We start from the raw sequence: 20,556 nt of genomic DNA, 5'->3' as shown, positions 1-20,556 counted from the left end.
TGGAAAAAAGAAGGAGGCTCCAACAGAGGTGAGGGGGAGGATGAATCGATTCCTGCAGTGTGAGGGTGTGAGACGTTCACTTTTACTTTAGCGTTTGAATTTTCTAGAAAGGATATTATTGCTGTTTATACTTTAAAAATAATATATTTTTTAATTAAAAAAATATGACTCTCCCACTTTTACTCCCCTCAGACCAACCCTGGGCAATTAGCAAGCAGTACGTTCGAGGGAGTGGACAGCTCCTGTGATACTGCAAGGTGTGCAGGATAAGGCCAAGGGGAGAAGGTGATCGGTGTGGTAAAAAGAGGAACATGTGTCTATTTCAAACTGTGCCCTTCACCTTCAAAAAGGAAAATACCACTTATCATTCCTTCAGTCAAAAGGCTTGTTTCCCAGCTCTTTCCCCAGGAGGAAAAATCCCAGATTCTTATAAAAGAAAAAGAAAAAAAAGAAAAGAAAACCTAGAAGGTCAGAAACAAAACTGAAAATGGTTATTTGAAAGAGTGGTGGGATGATGGGTGAATATTTTTCTTATGTTTCATTTCCATCATCATCATATTTGTGCTGTAATGAAGGTTAAGAGTCATCTGATGAAGACCATGACCTTTTGGAGGACGTGGGTGTGTGTGGATTTGTGTGTGGATGTGTGTGTACTGTGTATACATGGATGTGAGTGTGGAATTATGTATTGTGTGTGAACCTGTGTGCGTGGAATGTAGAGTCTGTGTAGAGACTGCAGTGTATGTGTGTGAGGAATGTGGATGTGCATGGAGTTGTGTGCATGAGAGAGAAGGTAGGTGTGTGAGGGGAGTGGGTGTGTCTTTTTTTTTCCTCCTGAACCAACATTTTTTTTAATTAAGTTTTTAATCCATACGAAAAAATTTCATAACAAATGACATATAAAGATGTTAGCACATTGAACTACAATAGAAAACATTTTTATCCAACTTTTGAATCATTAATATGCTTACTTCTGCTGTGAATGAATGCAGTTAGCTTAAATCAACTTTGTCACGGAGTATCAAGTAGGTTTAAAACGTGGGGCTAGGGTTGAGTGTGTGTAACCTGCAAAGTGTGCACAGTGTGAGGTGTACAGTTTGGAGTGGGATGGAGTGGAAGAGAGTGAGCCTGGATGTGTGAAGAGTGATGTGAGGTTGTGAGCGTGCAGTGGTGTATGTATGAACCTGTGTGTGTGTAGAGTGTGCACAGTGCATGCGGAGTTGGGAGTGTGTGTGTGGTAGGTACGCGGAGGGCGGTCGCGTGTGAGCCCCCCGCCCCTCCCCCTTCCCCTCTTCTCTCCCCCCCGCCCCGGCCCCGTCTGCGGCGGCGAGAGCGCGCGGCGCCGGGAAGGCCGCCGCTCTGCGGAAGGCGGCGGGTGAGCGGGGGAGGGCTGGGCCGGGCGTCCGGGCCGGAAGCGCACCGGTCCCGGCGGGGCGGCCGCGGACATGTGCAGGATGTCGTTCAAGGTGAGCGCTGCGTACTCCGGGAGGGAGCGCCGGGCGGGCGGCAGACCTGTGGCGGCGGGGCCCGCACCCACCGTCCGCCCGGAGCCGCCGCGGGCCCGCAGGGAGGGGTGGCCGCCACCCCGGCGGGGCTGGCGGGGGACGGGAGGGAGCGACCGGGCCTGGATGGCTCCTGTGATTTGTGGTCTAGGGGTGCGGTTTTTGCCCGAAAGGCTTTCAGTACTTCTGGCTGCAGGTGCGGTGAGCCCGGCCGCGGGGCGCAGGGGCGGCGAGGACTGTCGCCGGGGTAACAGTCGGGCGGGGGGCGGGGAAGAAGCCCTGGGTCTGCGCTCCTCTGCGGCCGCCCCTCGCAGGGACCAGGGCTGCGGCACCGATGCCCGATCCTGCGTCCGCGTTCCCGAACGCCCGCCGCACCACTGCTGCCTCCTCCCCACAGGACTTTTTTTGACCCTGAAGTTGAGTGACCAGCGCAGAGTGGAGCTGCGATTGATTACCAGACTTCAGTGTCCAAAGAGGTTATTAAAGTCATTCATTTAACGCCCACATTTTAGGATGAAAATGAGGTTCACTGATATGCCTCTGTTGAAGGTTTTAATAAAAATAGTACTTAAAATGTATTGAGCACATAAAATGTGCCCGACTCTGAACCAAGGGCATCATGGTGCATCTTCTGAATCCTCAGGAGGACCCACGAGATGGTACTTTGGTGCCCCCACTTTTTTTTTTTCCAAATAAGAAAACTAAAACATGGAGAAGTTAAATAACTCCTCCCACAGCCGTGCAGCCAGTGTGTGAATGGTGTTCAGATTGAAACCCTGGTGTGTCTGGCTCCAAAGCCAGTGTAATCCCACCTCTTACAGTAGCTCGTGTAAGCAGAGGAATGACACGGTGAGATTTGCATGTTAGAAAGATCTCTGGCTACGGTTTGGAGAAGAGAATGGAGCTGGGAGACCAGTCAGGATGATGCTGGGGTCATCTTGTTAAATGGTACCAGACTAGGGTACAGGTTTTGAGGACGGGAGGAAGCAGACAAATGTGTGACAAAATTTTTTTTTAATCAGCAGAATTCGGTAATTGATGTTATTCACTGAGTTAGGGAAGGCCAGAGGAGTAAAGATAAAATGCTTGGGGTGGGACATGTCAAGTTTAAGGATGGATAGGAGTCCAAGTAGAGATGTTGGTTAGACAGATGTACAAACCGGGAGCCCAGGAGAGTAGTCTAGGCAGGAGATAGAGATGAGATTTAGGAGTGAGCAGTGTTAAGTGGTCATTGAACCCTTGGGGATGAATGTGATTGCCTAGTGAGATCACGTAAAGGTAGAAAATAAGAGGACTGGGCTTCCCTGGTGGCGCAGTGGTTAAGAATCCACCTGCCAATGCAGGGTACACAGGGTCGATCCCTGGTCGGGGAAGATCACACGTGCCACGGAGCAGCTAAGCCCGTGTGCCACAACTACGGAGCCTGTGCTCTAGAGGCCGCGTGCCACAACTACTGAAGCCCACGAGCCTAGAGCCCGTGCTCCGCAACAAGAGAAGCCACCGCAATGAGAAGCCCGCGCACCGCGACGAAGCGTAGCCCCCGCTCGCCACAACTAGAGAAAGCCCACGCGCAGCAACCAAGACCCAATGCAGCCAAAATAAATAAATAAAATTTATTAAAAAATAAAAAAGAGGACTGAGGACAAAATCTTAAAGAAGCTCAAGACTTTAAGAATGAGCAGAATAAAGGAAACCCATTGAGAAAATGGAGGAGCAGACAGAAGTGTATGAGAAAAATCAGAAGTGTGTGCTATCATTAAGTCAAGAATCTGTAGTCTTTCCATAAAGGCAGAGAGGGATGCAGAGTTAAATACCACAGAGAAATCAAACAAGCTTAGAATCGAAAAGTGCCTCTTGAATTTAGTAACAAAACAGGCTCTGGTGACCTTGCTGAGAGCAGTTTGAATGCAATGTTGAGTTCAGAAGCCAGATTGTAATAGCTTGAAAAGAGAGTGGGTGGAAACCACAAGTGGAGAGAACTCTCTCAAAAAATTCTGCGGGAACAGTGGCTGCAGCAGGAATCCAAACTTGGCCAAGGGTTTGTTTGCTTTAAAATGGTAGAGACTTTAGCATCTTTAAATGATAATAGACATCTCAACAATAAACAAGACAACCCAATTTTAAAATGGTCAAAGGATCTGAATAGACATTTCTCCCAAGGAGATATACAAATGGCCAATAAGCCACTGAAAGGATGTTTTACATCATTAGCCAACAGGGAAATACAAATCAAAACCACAATGAGATGCCACTTCACACCCGTTAGGATGATTACAGTCAACAAGACAGAAAATGACAAGTGTTGGCAAGGATGCGGAGAATTTGGAACCCTCATACATTACTGGTAGGAATATAAAATGATGCATCCATAATAGAAAACAGTCTAGTCATCCTTCAAAAAGTTAAACATAGAGCTACGATATGACCCAACCATTCTACTTCTAGGTGTATATGCACAAGAAATGAAAACATATGTCAGGAATTTATATCTCACAGTGCTGGAGGCTGGGAAGTCCACAATCAAGCTGTTGGCAGGTTCAGTGTCTGGTGAGAACCCTCCTCCTACCTTGCAAACAGCCACCTTCTGGCTAGCTCCTCAGAAAGGGGAGAGAAGGAGCTCTAATGTCTTCCTTTTCTTGTAAGGGCACTAACCCCCCGATGGGGGCTCCACCCTCAGGACCTAATCTAAACCTAATTCTCTCCAAATGCCCCACCTCCAAATAGCATCACAATGAGGGTTAGGAATTTAACATAGTAACTTGGAGGGGGGAGGACACAGTCATTCAGTCCATAACATGGTGTATCCATATAAAGGAATATCATACAACCAACAAAAGGAATGAAGCACTCATGCATAGACCTTGAAAACATTATGTTAAGTGCAAAAAGCCAGACACAGAAGGCATATATTACATGGTTCCATTTATACAAAATGTCCAGAATAGGCAAACCCATAGAGACAGAAAGTAACTTCGTGGTTGCCAGGGACTGGGGGAAGAAGGGGGGGATGGGGAGTGATTGTTAATAGGTACGAGGTTTCTCCTGGTTGATGAAAATGTTCTGGAATAGTGGTGATGGTTGTGAAACCTTGAGATTAAACTAAAAACCACCGAATTCTATGCTTTAAAAGGATGAATTTTATAGTATGTACATTATATCTCAAAAAAGGATTTTAAGATGAAAACAGGGAGTGCTGAGAAGGCTTGCGCGTGGAGGGGGTGATTGAACTGAGTGCTGAAGTTCTCAGGAGGTGGGAGGGGCAGAGATATTGATGTGTTGTAAAGTGAAGGCCAGGATGCGGTCAGATTTGGGGTGGGCAGAAAGGAAGGTGCCAAGGTTTCCAGGGAAGAAAATGTTCATTTTCAGTGAAGGAAATGTCAGGAGGCGACAACTACCTTGAGGTGAGGCAGAGGATGAGAAGGTAGGATGGCCTGAGTCTTGAAGCAGCAGAGATGTACACCTGGTGAGAAGGGCAGTGTCTGGAAGCCAGGTGAGGCTTCCTCACCCTAGGGCTGGGGTGGGAGCAGGCCCAGCCTCCACCAGGGAGGCAGAGGAAGCTCGGAGCTAAGTGAAGGAGAAAGACGGTTGATTTTCCAGCAAGTGGAGGAGTTCCAAAAGGCACAGAGGGAAGGCTTGAGGGGGAGTGGGGGAGGGGAGCAGAGTCACAGGCTGGTGACTAACCCTGCACTAGCCCCAGCTCACATCATACCAAACATATTAACATGTACCCTCAGCCCACAATGAGAATAGCAACTTTTGGGAATTCCCTGGCCGGGGAATTTGGACTGAGTCTAGTGGTTTGGATTCAGCACTTTCACTGCCAGGGGTCCAGGTTCAATCCCTGTTTGGGGAACTAAGATCCCACAAGCACTTTTATTGTACATTTTTGGAAGGATTTGTATACTATTGCTTTTTAAATTATTTAGCAACGAATAACATTTAATTTACATTTGTCCAGGATTTTTCTGCAATTCAGTAGTTCTTGTATAGTGAGAAAATCAGCCCTGCCGAATATATACATGTGTCAGCGGTATTTTATGAATACCAGTTTTAGCAATGAGTAAAGTTGACAACATGTTACATTTCGTACATACTGAATGAAGTTTTCATTAACTTTGATTTTGGAGCCATAGATTAACTGTTTCATTTTCATCGGCAGCTGAAAGGCTTGTAGGCCCGAGGCCCTGGATCTCCAAGGCCTGCATTGAAAAGACCCAGCATTGTTGGCTGAGTCTGTGGGAGGATCAACAGAGCGTTAGAAACCACAATTTCGCTTCTTCTCGATGACTGAGTCACCACTTGTAGGGCTATTTGCTTCTGAACCATGTGGACACCCTTTTTTATCCTTTGTCCATTATGCTGTCAGCAGTCCCTTCTTGCTGGTAGCGCTTTGCCTCTCCAGTAAACTTCCTGTTTCACCCTTGGCAACTCCCAATTTGTTCTGGTTGGGAAAAGAGATACATGTTTGTTGGAATTGTTTTTAAAGTAAAAGCAAACTCAAAGTGCAGGTCTGAGTCTTTTTGTGGAATGAAGCTCGTGGAGTTCAGTACATTAACCTTTGCCTTTATAACAGCTATTTCTCCAGGGCTGAGGTTGCCAAAAGTCTGGCACAATTTGGGGGCTAGACCCTAACCCAATGAGGGAGGTCACCATCCCCGGGGAACCATCACTAGATAAAGAATAATACCTAGGTCTTTCTTGAGCCTGTCTTACCCAAGAGGAAAAGCATCTCAATTCCAGGCTTCATCTTGGTGATGGAAATTGTTCATGTCTTGGCCAGACGTACAGGAACTTGTATGTTCCATCTATGTTCTGAAGGTATGTAAATTATCTCAGAATCAACTCCAGCCCATCAATCATCTGACACCTTTTGGATGAGCCACAGGAGAATAAATTAACAAAGCCATGTATTTTTTTTTAACAGCTTTATTGAAATACAGATCACATACCATATAATTCACCCAGCTAAACTGTTTGTTTCAGTGGGTTTTAGCATATTCACAGAGTTGTGCAGCCATTAGCACAATCAATTCTAGAATTTTTTTTTTTTTTTTTTTTTTGTGGTACGCGGGCCTCTCCCTGTTGTGGCCTCTCCCGTTGCGGAGCACAGGCTCCGGACGCGCAGGCCCAGCGGCCACGGCTCACGGGCCCAGCCGCTCCGCGGCCTGTGGGATCTTCCCGGACCGGGGCACGAACCCGCGCCCCCTGCATCGGCAGGCGGACTCTCAACCACTGCGCCACCAGGGAAGCCCCAATTCTAGAATATTTTAATCACCTCAAAAAGAAACTATATACCTCTTAGCAGTCACTGTATTCCTCCAAACATCCTTGTTTCAGAAAACTGCTAAACTACTTTCTACCTCTATCGATTGGCCTAATTCGGAACATATATGTGTTAAACAGACTTTAAATGTGATCTTGAGTTCTGAGTTTGGAAACGCCAGTGTTATACAGGCCTACCTCTTAGGCAGAATGCCTGGGTGAATAAATCACTTACTTTTTCCTCTTAGGTTTCCTATCACTTACAGAAGTGTAATGATACTTACAACACAGGGTTAATTCTCAGTTCATGTTGATTAAGCAATTCTGTAAATTTCAGCCGTGTAGCACGAAGTGGAATGGTGACATATCAAAAACCTCCTCCTGCCCGTGGTCTCTCAACCCTCCTTATCCCCTTGTTTAATGTGGCTTCAAACATCAGAGAAATTCATCGTTGAACAAAGCTAATGTTCTCTTGATTAGATTAATTATACAAATGAAATACACATTATTCTTAACCCTTTTTTAAACCAGTAGTTTAGATCTCTACCCCCTCTTAGCTTTTAATCAGAATTCCAGTTCTGTACAAGTAACAACTTCCCTTCTGTGTTTCTCTCCCCTTCCTTCCTGTATTTAATTTCTGGTAGTGTGCTAATGACCACTGTGTGAGCCAAAATTCTGGCAGTAAATAGGGGGAAAAAAGAGAACGGAAGATGGCATATGTGGAAGGTTATACTCAGGTTTTCTCACAGCGGATAAGATATAGGATCTCAGACTCTGGACCCAAACAGACTTGGGTTTGAATCCCGTTACTTCCTAGCTGGATGACCTTACATAAGTCACTTCTGTGCCTCAGTTTCCTCATCTTAAAAATGGGGACAGTAACACCTACCTCATGGGGTTTTTCTGGGAATTAAAAGCGTTAGAACAGTGAGAGTACTCGGCACACTGCCTGATACAGAGCAAGAACCCAACGTAGGTTGTCACTGCTGTGATGACAATGTCACAGCCAACAGCCTGCTTGCAGAGACCCGAAAAACCAAGGAAGAGGTTAAATAGTAATCACACAATTGGTGAATTGCCTTAAGATTTGTGTGAAGCATTTTCACGTGCATCAGCTCCTTTAAAGGCTTAAAGGGCTGCCCTTTGTAAACAGCATTTTATGATTATGTGCAGATTGTACCCAGAGGAGGTTTGGAAGTTAACCAGGCAATGTGGTCTGTAGACCCCAAAGAGAAAGAAGGTCGGGGGACTTTCCATCTTGGCAGAAGAGGACTTGGAATGAGGGTAGGAAGGAGGTCACTGGGGTCCACACTGCCTATTCCTTGCTGTCTCAGGAGGAGAGTTCCGCAGGAGGCAGGACGATAGGATGGCTGAAAGCCCAGCCTCCAGCACCAGACTGCCTGGGGCTGAAGCCTGCCTTGTTGCTTCTTGCTTCTCACTTACGTCATCTGAGCAGTGGGATAATAATGCACCCACTTCCCCGAGCTGTGATGAGCATTAAATGAGCTAGTCTGTGGAGGATGTGCCACTGGTACGGAATAAGCACTAGGTAAGTATTAGCTCAGGATTCCTGCACTCCAGTAAAATGGGTTGGCCGCAGTGTGATAGGAGAACTTATGCATTGCTTTGCTAGACATTTCCACCTAGATGCCCCATAGGCATCTGAAACTCGGCATGTGCAAAGCTGAACTCATCACTTTTCCCCATAATCTGCCTTTCAACTGGAGCTTCCGACTTCCATGAGTCCACATCCACCAGGCTCCTTCTCTCCCTCCGCTCCTGCACAGACAGTCATACACCGAGACTATTCAGTTTAGCTCCTTGAAATTTCCCCCGTCTGTCTCATCCTGCTGTCCCCACGATCGTAGCCTCAGCTCACCATCTCTTCCCTGTCTGTACAGCGTCTCCTAACCTTGTAGACACTAGTCTCAGTCTGGCTCCAGTCCTCAGTCCATTCTTCCTGAGGCTGCCACGGGGACCTTCTAAAATGCAAAACTGGTGGTCTCTCCCCACCTTAAAACCCTTCCTTGACTCCCTAGTACCCACCGGATGAAGTCCAGCTCCATCACATAGCACAGCAAGTCCTTCAAGATGTGGCCCTGACTAACTGCCCTACAGCATCTCCTGCCCTCTCTCACCCCACGTCCTTCACTCCAGCCCTTCCGAGCTAGTGACGGTTCCCAGGATGCCCCCATGTCATTGCATCAGCACCCTGCATGCCTGGGATGCTCGTTTCCTACTGGCCCATAAAGCCATTGGAGCAGAGATCAAGGTTGACTGGTACCTCTAGTCCTAGCCCCTGGCCAGTGCCACTGTCCCGAGCACATGCCAGCAACCAAGCAAGTGAATTCTCCTGGACAAGTCTTTTAAAGGGCTGTGAGGACTGTGCATCTAGAGCTCGCATCTCTTGAGCGTTTGCTGTCAAAGTGCATTTGCACGTATTACTTCATTTATCCTCTAACAGCCCACGACAGAGGTACAGTTGACCCTCCGTGTCTGCAGGTTCCACGTCTGCCTATTCAACCACAGATCAAAAGTATTCAGAAAAAAAATTCCAGAAAGTTCCCAAAAGCAGAACTTGAATTTGACCTGCACTGACAACTATTTACATAGCATTTACATATGTAAGATATCACAGGTAATCTCGAGACGATTTAAAGTAGGTGGGAGGAGATACGTAGGTTATATGCAAATACTGTGCCGATTTATATAAGAGACTTGAGCATCCACAGAGTTCAGTATCCGCAGGGGGTCCAATCCCCCAAGGATACTGACTATACTACCACCATTAATAGCATTCACTTTCCTAGGGCAGAGAGAAATTAAATAACCTGCCCGAGGTCCCAGAACCGGGAAGTAGCAGGGCCAGGACTTGAACTCAGCTCTCTCTCACCCCAAATCAACTACTCTATCATGCCTCCACCTCCCAGTATATCAAGCTCTTGAGGGAAAATGAAGGATTTACACCTTTTCCCAAAGCTCAGTTTCTAGAACCTTGTAGGAAACCAGGATGTGTAGCCCGTGCAGGAGAGGAATCCCCGAGGCCATCCCAAAGGCAGGAGAGGCTCCTGGCTGGAGAGCTTGTTATGACAATAGAAGTTTGTGGTTTGCAAATGGTGTTTTGAAAGGTATTTGGGATTAAAGTGAAACAACAAAATCACTGAAAATGATTTACAGTTTATGACTCTCAAGGTTTCATGTTTCCAGAAAAGCCAACAGAGCTGTTCCATGGTGCATATTAAATTGTCTTCCTGATTCACCCTCCCAAACTTCATCTTGGCCTTGTGCAATCTCTCTGTTAAAGGGGCATTGTTTCATGATTTATTATACAAGTCAAACCAGCCTTGCCATTGCTTCACCCACTTACTAACAACTGTAACATCAGACCCAGCCTGGTGCAAAAACCACAGACACTGCGTGTGAAAACTCCTGGGACAGTAAAACTTACACCTTCAGGGGAAGCAAATTATTCACCTGGAATTTAAGGTGATCTGTTTCCTTCTAACTGAGCCAGGGAAGCATTCCAAGAATGTTTGTAATCTGCTTATCACTCCCCACTTTGCCACGTTCTTGTCCAAGAATGCACAAGAACACTAAGTTGTGTATGTGCCGAAGAGCTCCTGAAATTAAATCCTCACACCCACAGGTGCTGCCACCACTCTGCTGCCACTGGACTTTCACTTGTGATGGTTCTGTGGAGCAGCAGAAATTGTCGGTGTTTTCTTTTTAACTTAGCATTGGTGAGTTAGGTATTGTATGTAATACCTTATACATATACTTAGAAGATGTATTGCATAAAAGACCCTCTGGGGCAGATATGTGCTTTGAGCCCACCCCAAAAAGTGTTTTTGTTCAACAATTTGAATACTAGAAAATTTCCTGAGACCAGCAGAATTCTTTATTAGTACTAATACTCTGAGTTCAGCTGTGCCTGTTGATTCTAACTTTGGAAAGAAAGTGGACAGAAGGAAAGAAACTAGTATTTGTAAGCATGTATGATGTGCTGGGCACCGTATTAGCCAATTAACCTGCATCATTTAATTTTTACCGTAAACTTCAAGGCAGGTAATGTGATCTCCATCTGAGCAAGAGGAATCCAGGCCTCAGCGGGGCCAAGTCCGTTGCCCAGGGCTGGGGTAGAAACCCTGAGCTGTCTGGTTCTGTCTGTCCCTCACCCCCACCAGGGACTGTTCTCTGCAAATTCAAATTGATCTGTTTTAGAGAAGGTGGTGGTACTACAGTCAATTCTGCAGCTCTGATTCAGGAGACCTGTTCTCCAGCTCTGTTCCTTCTGTAGTTGTTCCAACGTTAACTTAGCAACTTTAAAATAACCCAGGAGTGGAGTGAAGGATCCACTGGACATAACTGGAGTGGGAATGCCCGTTTTCACTGTGGCCTCACCCACTGACCATGTTGATGACCACTTTACTCCTTTTTCTTAAAGGACTCACAGCAACATTTTCTGCCCAGAGTTCCTTGTTCTCAGCAGAAACCTCTGGCAAGTTCCAGCTGAAACAGAGAAAATTTGGTGGAGGGAAAGTGAGGCATTTACCCAGGCTGCTGGAATCAGGTGGAAAGTATTGAGGTCACAGAAAACATACCTGTAAACTCAGAATTGGGAGAGATTTCCCTCTGCTTAGAGGCAAAGAGAGATTTGGGAACACTTCAGGGAGGAAATAACCTTTAAGCAGAACCTTGGCCGTGAAGGATGGGGGAAAATTCATTTCAAACAAAAAGGAAACTGTGAACAGAGGCAGGAAAGTGAGGACACCGGTGGGAAATAGGGTATAAATAGTGCTGTGTAATCAACAACACGGCTCTTCATCACAGCCCCATGGCTCGGGTATCTGCATCCCACAACCAAGTACACGACAATCACCTGTTGCCAGAGGAACAGTCTTTCAAATGATCAGACACATCTGGAAGGTCTCCCTTTTGAATGGTAGTGCGTACTTGCGTAGAAGTGGTCGTGTTAATGAAGGTCGATTTTAAGATCCTGTTTTGTTTTGCTTCTGCAGAAGGAAACCCCACTTGCCAACGCGGCGTTCTGGGCAGCGAGGAGGGGCAACTTGGCTCTGCTCAGGCTGCTGCTGAACAGTGGCCGAGTGGACGTGGACTGCAGGGACAGTGTACGGACCGGTCCATTCGGTACACGCATGCTGCGAGCTCGCCGTCCCCCACTGGCATGAGAGCGCCTGCTGAGTACCCTTCCTTCACAGTGCTTGTCTGCTTTTTCATGTGTTTGCTTGCTTCATCCTTTTCAAAAAGTCCAAAGTACCACGGGGAACTTCAAAACATACTGGGGGGCTTCCCTGGTGGTGCAGTGGTTGAGAGTCCGCCTGCCGATGCAGGGCACACAGGTTCGTGCCCCGGTCTGGGAAGATCCCACATGCCGCAGAGCGGCTGGGCCCGTGAGCCATGGTCGCTGAGCCTGTGCGTCAGGAGCCTGTGCTCCGCAATGGGAGAGGCCACAACAGTGAGAGGCCCGCGTACCGCAAAAAAAAAAAAAAAAAAAAATACTGGGAAAGCCATTGCCTGCATAAAACAGGAGGGGCCACAACAGGGGAAGAGACACATCACTGGGAATCAGAATCGGCCAAGTCCAAGAAGAAAAGGGGGAGATGATTCAGAACGGAAGGGGGCTGCCGCGGATGTGGGAGTTGGGTTTTTTCTACTGAGAGATGGAAGCCTCCACCCAGCCTCTTATCCCTTTCTTACCTTTGCAAACACCAATACCCTCATCGGCAATGAAGGGGTAATAAAAACAGGTCCTCCCGCCTACTTTCAGGCATCACTGCCAGAGCCCTTCCTTCCCCGGCTAGAGACGGCAATTTCTCTGTTCTCAGCAGGATGTCGCATCTCTGGGGACTAAAAGGACCTCAGATGAGGAGAGAGCAGATGTTTTGATTTTAGGGATTAAATAGAAATGTTTTCACAGGAGCCTTCTTGTTTTCCCGATAACAGGGTATGCCATTTCCAGCTTTTATTGTGCAAATTTGGTAGGTGATGTCAGCCACCAGCCCAAGCGAGGTATCAAAGTTTGCTCCACTTTGCCCCCCCCCCCGCCACCGGGCATCAGTGCAGGACAGCTTGGGGTGCACCTCCAGACCCACTTGTAACTTTCTCCAGTTTGCTCTGTGTCCCAGAGTTGGAGCTGTCTGGCCTGCCCCAGGGGACTGGCTTCCCTCTGGCCTCCAGTACGGTTTGGCCAGTGGGAGCGTTGGCAGGAATCAGAGGGAGGGAGGACAGGGATGTTGGGGAGTCTAGACCCCCCCCATCCTGTCTGGCAGCAGAACTCTCACCCTCTCCGTCCTGGGAGCCACCACCTGTCCCTCACGCCTTCGGGCCTGGGCTAGCAGTGCAGCTCCGCTGTTACTCGCTCCCAGTACTGTTCTTTGTAGTTTCCCTACATCCAGAGCATGGCCTTATAAATAGTCTCTTTATTAAACTTTCGTCCAGTTATCCCAGTTTGAATGTACCGTCTGTTCTTTGCCAGGACCCAAACTGATATGGGGTCTTGGGCATCTGTGAACTGGTCGTCGGGTCTTACTTGGGTCTCGCTGGGCAGCAGTGCCACCCTGGACAGAACTGGAGTGGGAATTGCCTGTTTTCATTGTGGCCTCACCCACTGACCATGTTGATGACCACTTTACTCCTTTTTCTTAAAGTCACCCCTTTTCAGACACCCCCATGACCTTCTCCTGACTTCCAGCTTTGTGTAGCTTAATACATCCACAGATCCCTCCTCTTTTTAAAATTAATTTATTTGTTTATATTTTTGGCTGCGTTGGGTCTTTGTTGCTGCACACGGGCTTTCTCTGGTTCTGGTGAGCGGGGGCTACCCTTCGTTGCGGTGCGCGGGCTTCTCATTGCGGTGGCTTCTCCTGTCGCGGAGCACGGGCTCTAGGCGCGCAGGCTTTGTATTCTATTTCTCCTTTGTCCCAACCTCTGACTTTTCCTCAGGCGACCGTGATGTAGAAGTGAAATACAATGTATAAAGGAGCATTTTGGTTATTTGTTTCATTCATCTTCCCTTACTGTAAAATAGATGAGCCTGTTGTTTTTTATTTTCTTTTTAAAATATCCAAGTTAAGTGCTCTGTGATTCCTGTAGCTCATGATTGATTTGTATTTTGAGACCAGTGTGACCCATGATGAAAAAATTTTCTCATCTCTCACGCAAAGGATACATTCATAGCTTGTCTGTTCAGACTGGCTTTAAATCAAGGAGTCTTCCGTCTGAATGCTGAATAAGAATGTTCTCACATTCGAGAGGAAGTTGGTAACTCCAAGTTTGCTACTCTAATCTTGAAAAATACGGAGGAATAAGTCCCCCTGAATGCTAGGTGGTACAGCCGACATGAAGGTCTTACATTCAAATACCAAAAGCGGTCACGTGGGGTAGAAGAGCATCATAAAGCACTTCTGTGAAGCCACTAGCTCTTCTCGATTCTACCTGTACTTTTACTTATAGCAAACAAGACTTTCCCCAAACTAGGATTGTCTTTCACACGCGTCAGCAAAAACCAAATAATAATCTAACATTTACTGAGGCATCATAGTATTATTTTAACATCTAACTCTTACTGAATATTTAACATTACTAGGCTAAGCACATCGCCTGAATTATTGCTTTTCCCCATTTAATTTAATCAGGCAGATGCTTTTACTATTCCGCATTACAGATGAGGTGAATGAGCCTTTGAGAGCTCAGATAACCGGCCCAGGAGCATACTGTCAGTGACCACTCAGCTACACTGCCTTCCTACAAAATCCCACAGACGTGTTGAATACATAGCACGAGGCTTCTAAGAATCACCACCCCGTACCTCATGAGGCTTCCTCACAGGCAGAGCCGTCTGTCTCTCTCTTATCCTCTCCACAGAAGCAGGCTGCTGACCACACAGAAGAGGGGGTTCAGATGACAGTTTCGAGCCCTTGAAAACAAATGTAAATTAAACCACAAAAGTCCACTTGAATTGGAATATCAGGTGGTACGTCTCAAGTCCTTGAATCTTAAAGCTGGCAGGGACCTTGGCAGTCATATCACCCAGTTCCTCGTTTTAAACCTGAAGTAAATGAGCCCCAGGAATTGTGAGCAGTGTGCCCCAGGTTACGCTGCTGGTTGATGACAGAGATGGACCCCGGGACTCCTGACTCTCACTTCTGTAGTCTCTCGTTGCATCTTTACCTGAATCCGTTTGAAAATAAAGAATTCTAAACTCAGAAAACCAACTAGTACCACTTAACCCACTTTTTTGCATTAATAACAGTGTTTTGGCTCAGGAATCATAAAACGAGGCCACTACATCACTGCTGCCTCAAAATGCAGTAACCATGGTTCACTTGGACTGCGTGTCTGAGGGTAATGGAAGTAAGTGAATGTTTGAATTGAAAATTCCAGCCTCAGCACTTTGTCACTTTGCTTTTTCCTGTTTGGTGTGCATTATAAGATTATTCACGAGACACTTTTATTTACTGCGGGAGATGTTGCGCTCAGCTCGGACGTGTCCTGGGAGGAGCTGACGTCTGCGGCATCTTCTCCAGGCCACCTCTCTGGTGTCACGTGGCCTGACTGCTCATCTGTCTCTCCCCCACCCAGAATGGCACAACACTCCTCATGATCGCCTCCTATGCTGGCCACATAGGCTGTGTGAAGGAGATCGTCCTGCAGGGAGCTGACATCAATCTCCAGAGAGAGGTAAGTCAGGTTTTGCACGTGAATAAGATTAACGTAGCTTTATTTACAATAGCCAGGACATGGAAGCAACCTAAGTGTCCATTGACAGTTGAGTGGAGAAAGAAGATGTGGCACATATATACAATGGAATATTACTCAGCCATGAAAAGAAACGAAATTGAGTTATTTGTAGTGAGGTGGATGGACCTAGAGTCTGTCATACAGAGTAAGGTAAGCCATAAAGAGAAAAACAAAAACCCTATGCTAACACATACATATGGAATCTAAAAAAAAGTGGTCATGAAGAACCTAGGGGCAAGATGGGAATAAAGACACAGACCTACTAGAGAATGGACTTGAGGATACAGGGAGGGGGAAGGGTAAACTGGGACAAAGTGAGAGAGTGGTATGGACATATATACACTACCAAACGTAAAATAGATAGCTAGTGGGAAGCAGCCGCGTAGCACAGGGAGATCAGCTCGGTGCTTTGTGACCACCTAGAGGGGTGGGATAGGGAGGGTGGGAGGGAGAGAGATGCAAGAGGGAGGGGATATGGGGACATATGTATATGTATAACTGATTCATTTTGTTATAAAGCAGAAACTAACACACCATTGTAAAGCAATTATACTCCAATAAAGATGTTAAAAAAAAAAAAAAATAATGCCAGTGACAGAGATGTGAAGTTCTCACAATAGTGAATTGTTAAAAAGGACTAGAGTACAGTCATCCCTCCGAATACGCAGGGGATTGGGTCCAGGACCCCCCGTGGATACCAAAATCTGCAGATACTCAAGTTCCTTATGTGAAATGGCATAGTATTTGCATATAGCCTACGCATATCCTCCCATGTACTTTAAATCATCTCTAGAGTACTTATAATATCTAGTATGATGTAAATGCTATGTAAATAGTTGCTGGTGCATGGCAAGTTGGAACTTTATGGAATTTTTCTTTTTTTAAAAAATTTTATTTGAGTATAGTTGATTTACAATGTTGTGTTAGTTTCAGGTGTACAGCAAAGTGATTCAGTTATACATATACATATATTCTTTCTTTTTCAGATTCTTTTCCTGTATAGGTTATTACGGAATATTGAGTAGAGTTCCCTGTGCTATACAGTAGGTCCTTGTTGGTTGCCTATTTTACATAAAGTAGTGTGTATGTGTTAATCCCAAACTCCTAATTTATTCCTCCCCACCCACCGTTTGGTAAGTGTAAGTTTGTTTTCGAAATCTGTGTCTGTTTTATAAATAAGTTCATTTGTATCATTTTTTAATTAGATTCCACATATGAGTGATATCATATGTTTGTTTTTCTCTGTCTGACTTACTTCACTTAGTATGATAATCTCTAGGTCCATCCATGATGCTACAAATGGCATTATTTCATTATTTTTTATGGCTGAGTAATATTCCATTGTATATATGTACCACATCTTCTTTATCCATTCCTCCGTTGATGGACATTTAGGTTGCTTCCATGTCTTGGCTATTGTAAATAGTGCTGCATTGAACACTGGGGTGCATGTATCTTTTTGAATCATGGTTTTCTCTGGATATATGCCCAGGAGTGGGATTGCCAGATCATATGGTAGCTCTATTTTTAGTTTTTTAAGGAACCCCCATACTGTTCTCCATAGCGGTTGTGGAAATTTTTTTTTAATATTTCTTTCTGTGGTTGGTTGAATCCATGAATGCAGAACCTGTGGATATGGAGGGCTGACTGTAATCATTGCTTTTTTCCTATATGACATTAAAGCCCAGGTTGCAGACTGCATCTAAATAAGGCCCAGGGAGGGACTGTTGGTTGTACTTCAGTTGAACAAATCTTCTAGGCCCATGTTACATCTGACATAACAAAACCTCCAACCACATTCCTTAAACACCCATATGTTTTGCCCTGAGCCTAAATCGCTTCTTCCTTCTTCCCTTGGGATGAGATGCTATAGAAGGTATAGGATTTTCATAGAGATCATTATATTTTTAGAAGGATTGGGTCACCCACTGTTAGCTAGGCTCACTGGCTAGCCTACCTCAGCCATTCTCACCAAACTATGTTTGCAAAGGGCTTCTCTGACCAGCCATGAGTTAAATAAGTTCTCTCTCCAAAAGGCATGTGGTGAACATCGGACTAAAATGTGAGCCTGTTGACACAGTCGTTCAAGGGCCATCTCAGGAGTCCTGTCTAGCCAGAGGATCCATTCTCAGTCCGATGCAGAGGGGCAGTGGGAGGCTGGAGATTCAGGCCTGGGGAGGCTGCATGTATTTCCAAGCCAGTCTAGGGCCTGGTGAGTTCACCTTTGTGGAGACACATCCAAGGTCACACCTAGAGTGAACGTGACCTCAGTCCACAGAGACTCAGACCCGAGGTGGGCATACAGGGGCAAGCTCCAAAGCAGACAGGAGTGCTTGCTTTTCCTTGATCCACTCTTATCAGAGGCCCTGACCTGCAGGTGTTTCAGAAAGGATGATTCACCAACCCAACTTTCATCAAGCAAAACACCCTTCTCCCAGGCTGGACCCCCATCCCTGAGTGGAGAAAAGTAAGACACACCATGTGTAAGGTCTGCATTTTCCTGGGGGCATCTAGAAGTCCCTCCCTCTCCCCTCTGGGTGTCACCTTGGCTGTGGACCGTGGGAGAATGACCCTTGATAGATAGCATCTGGACACTGGTTCTCCACAGCCCCGGATCAGCAAGCCTGGGCCTTGAGAGGAGCAGTACAGAGACTACAGGAAATCCATCCAGTCTCCTCCCGGACAGATTCTTCTGAGTAATTTCCACAACATCGAATCATTGTTTTAGGTCATTTTCACTTCAGCAGCTGATTTTCTTCCGGAAGGAAGATGTTTGGGCCCCTTTAGAATTCGACTTTAAAACTTCCCTAATCGTTTTATTTTTCCTCTCTGCTTTATAGCCTTTGTTTATTTTAACTTTAAAGAAAAGACAGATTTTTCTCTAATAAAAACAATACAGCCCAGATCTGCTTACTCAAAGACTTTATTGTGAAGGCCTAGTTCAACATACACAAAAATCTCTTAAGAAAAACGGAGAGAAGCTGGGAGAAGAAGAGAAACGTTTGTTTGACTTCCACCCAAAGTATGGTTTTTATGGTCTTTATATTTTATCTGTTTGGTTCCAACTGCTCAACTAATGTTCTTGGAGGTGAAAACTATTGTGCATTGAACACAGTGGCCCTTGAGGACTTAAGCGTGTTGGGTTTAGAGGTAACCTGTGTGGTGCAAATAACGATGACGTGTAGGTCCCCGGTGACCCCCAGAATTCCCTGAGCCAGGTCAGTCTGGAAAGATAGCCAAAGAGAGGCCCTGACCTCACCCCGCATGTCTTGGAAGCTGGAAGAGAGTGCCTGGCAGTGCTGTGGAACTGACACTTAGAGCAGACTTCCTCGGTTCATCTGTAATCCATTTTGCAATATCAGAATATTTGTCTCCTGAAGATGGACCTGCCATTGTTTCCTTTAGTTGGCTCTCTAGACACATAGCATTTGCACACTTTGGTAGTCTCTAAAATGCATGTCTATTAAGAAGGTGAGGGATTTCCCTGGCAGTCCAGTGGTTAGGAGTCCACGCTTCCACTGCAGGGAACACGGGTTTGATCCCTGGTCGGGGAACAAAAATCCCACATGTGCACAGGGCAGCCAAAAAAGATGAGAGTTTTCCTATTCTAGCCCAGTTTCCTCCTCCAGACCTTGTTACATCTTAACATTTCTGGAACCCAGCAGCCTCCACACTGGTCACTTACCTGAACAAGGAATACAGTCTGTTCAAATATAGCCCCCTCCTAGCCTGGAAGTTTATATGCAAGGATTTTGTTTTGTTTTGATTACAAGCATATAAATCAAATGTAATGTAACCAAATATCTTTTAAAACCAGCCTCTGTCTCTCTCTCAGTCAGGTACAACTGCCCTGTTCTTTGCTGCTCAACAAGGACATAATGATGTTGTGAGATTTCTCTTTGAATTTGGAGCATCCACTGAATTTAGGACCAAAGTAAGAGAATTTTCTTGATTTTATACCTTGTTGAAGAATTTCAGCAGTCATGAGTTTTCATTTCTCTTCATCTATAGTATGAATTTTTGCTTTGCTTTTTACAAGATTTTCAAGCCTAAGAAGGTGGGTTTCACAAGGTTAAATTGTAATGATTCAGGGGTAGTCCTAGGAATCCAATTCAAAACACGACATTTTAACTTTGGGCTCACAGTTGGAGAACGCAGGGTGGGTGGAATTGCTTAGATTCTTTCTTGTACTGGTAACTTTCTACTCTGGGACACTAAATTTTGTTATCAGGATGGATACAGTAGCAGGTGCTTTATAACTTTCCCTGTTTTCATATGCTTTTTTCTGCTTCGAGGTTAATCCCAGTACTATGATAGGAATTGTTGGAAGTATTAAGCCAATCCTAGTGAATCTGAGAGATTTCTAAGGAGGGTTTGGCAGACAGTTTACTTTCTGAAATGTCCTCACTGAAATATATATGATTACAGTTTATATAGTTGGGCAAGGAATTGGGGTTCTTCCTTTGAACAAGTCATTGATTCTTCATGTTTGACATGTGGATAAGAAAACTGAGGCCGCAGAAAGATAAATTCTGTGTTCACAACATGACCTTTCATGATAATGCTTTGTAGTAGAAGAATTTGAACTGCCATCACATTGTAATTGAAAACTTATTTCTGTCATAAAAAATTACTTCAGTCATAAAAAATTCCTGAAAATTTGCCCTAGTTGGAAACTTTTAGGTTTTCTTAATTTATTGTATGTGATATTTTGATATCAAGGCGGTTTCCAGTGGAGTTTTTTTTTCCTGTTAAAACACTATTAAGTAGATCTGAATTTCAGAAAGGGTTTCTGTCTTTTCTAAAACCTACTGTTGGACTGTGTACATGCCTCCAGACATGCTGAATATAATATACAGTAATCCAAAATACATGTGTACCATATTTTATATTAAATATCATTTTATTTTTAATTATAAAAGCGATACAACTAAAAATAAAAAGTTCTACAAACCTGACTCAACTCTGAACTACGTCAAATGATCGTGTGTGACCACATGGCTGCTTCGTTCTTCTTGGCTAACAAGTTAAT

General features: G+C 45.3%; 1 protein-coding gene across 6 annotated transcripts in view; it reads left to right on the top strand.

The window, feature by feature from the left end:
• Window positions 1-1,362: 1,362 nt before the first annotated feature.
• The window catches only part of ANKRD29 (ankyrin repeat domain 29), a 44,609-nt gene continuing 25,415 nt past the window's right edge, over window positions 1,363-20,556 (top strand). The window contains exons 1-4 of one of the 6 annotated variants that reach the window (XM_027127615.1): window positions 1,363-1,466; window positions 11,783-11,893; window positions 15,366-15,464; window positions 19,360-19,458. In XM_027127615.1, coding sequence (XP_026983416.1) covers window positions 1,446-1,466; window positions 11,783-11,893; window positions 15,366-15,464; window positions 19,360-19,458 — 330 coding nt within the window. In that variant the 5' untranslated portion in view covers window positions 1,363-1,445. Of the gene's footprint in view, window positions 1,467-3,094; window positions 4,050-4,449; window positions 6,321-6,776; window positions 10,505-11,782; window positions 11,913-15,365; window positions 15,465-19,359; window positions 19,459-20,556 lie in introns of those variants that run through there. The other 5 variants (XM_027127612.1, XM_027127616.1, XM_027127614.1 and 2 more) reach the window with 5 other exon arrangements.

The sequence above is a fragment of the Aethalodelphis obliquidens genome, unplaced genomic scaffold (genome assembly GCF_003676395.1).
Source record: "Aethalodelphis obliquidens isolate GAN/ISIS:26980383/991018 unplaced genomic scaffold, ASM367639v1 scaffold32, whole genome shotgun sequence".
Lineage (NCBI taxonomy): Eukaryota > Metazoa > Chordata > Mammalia > Artiodactyla > Delphinidae > Aethalodelphis > Aethalodelphis obliquidens.
The sequence above is the reverse complement of the archived record's forward strand: the minus strand, read 5'-3'. Positions and strand labels throughout refer to the sequence as shown.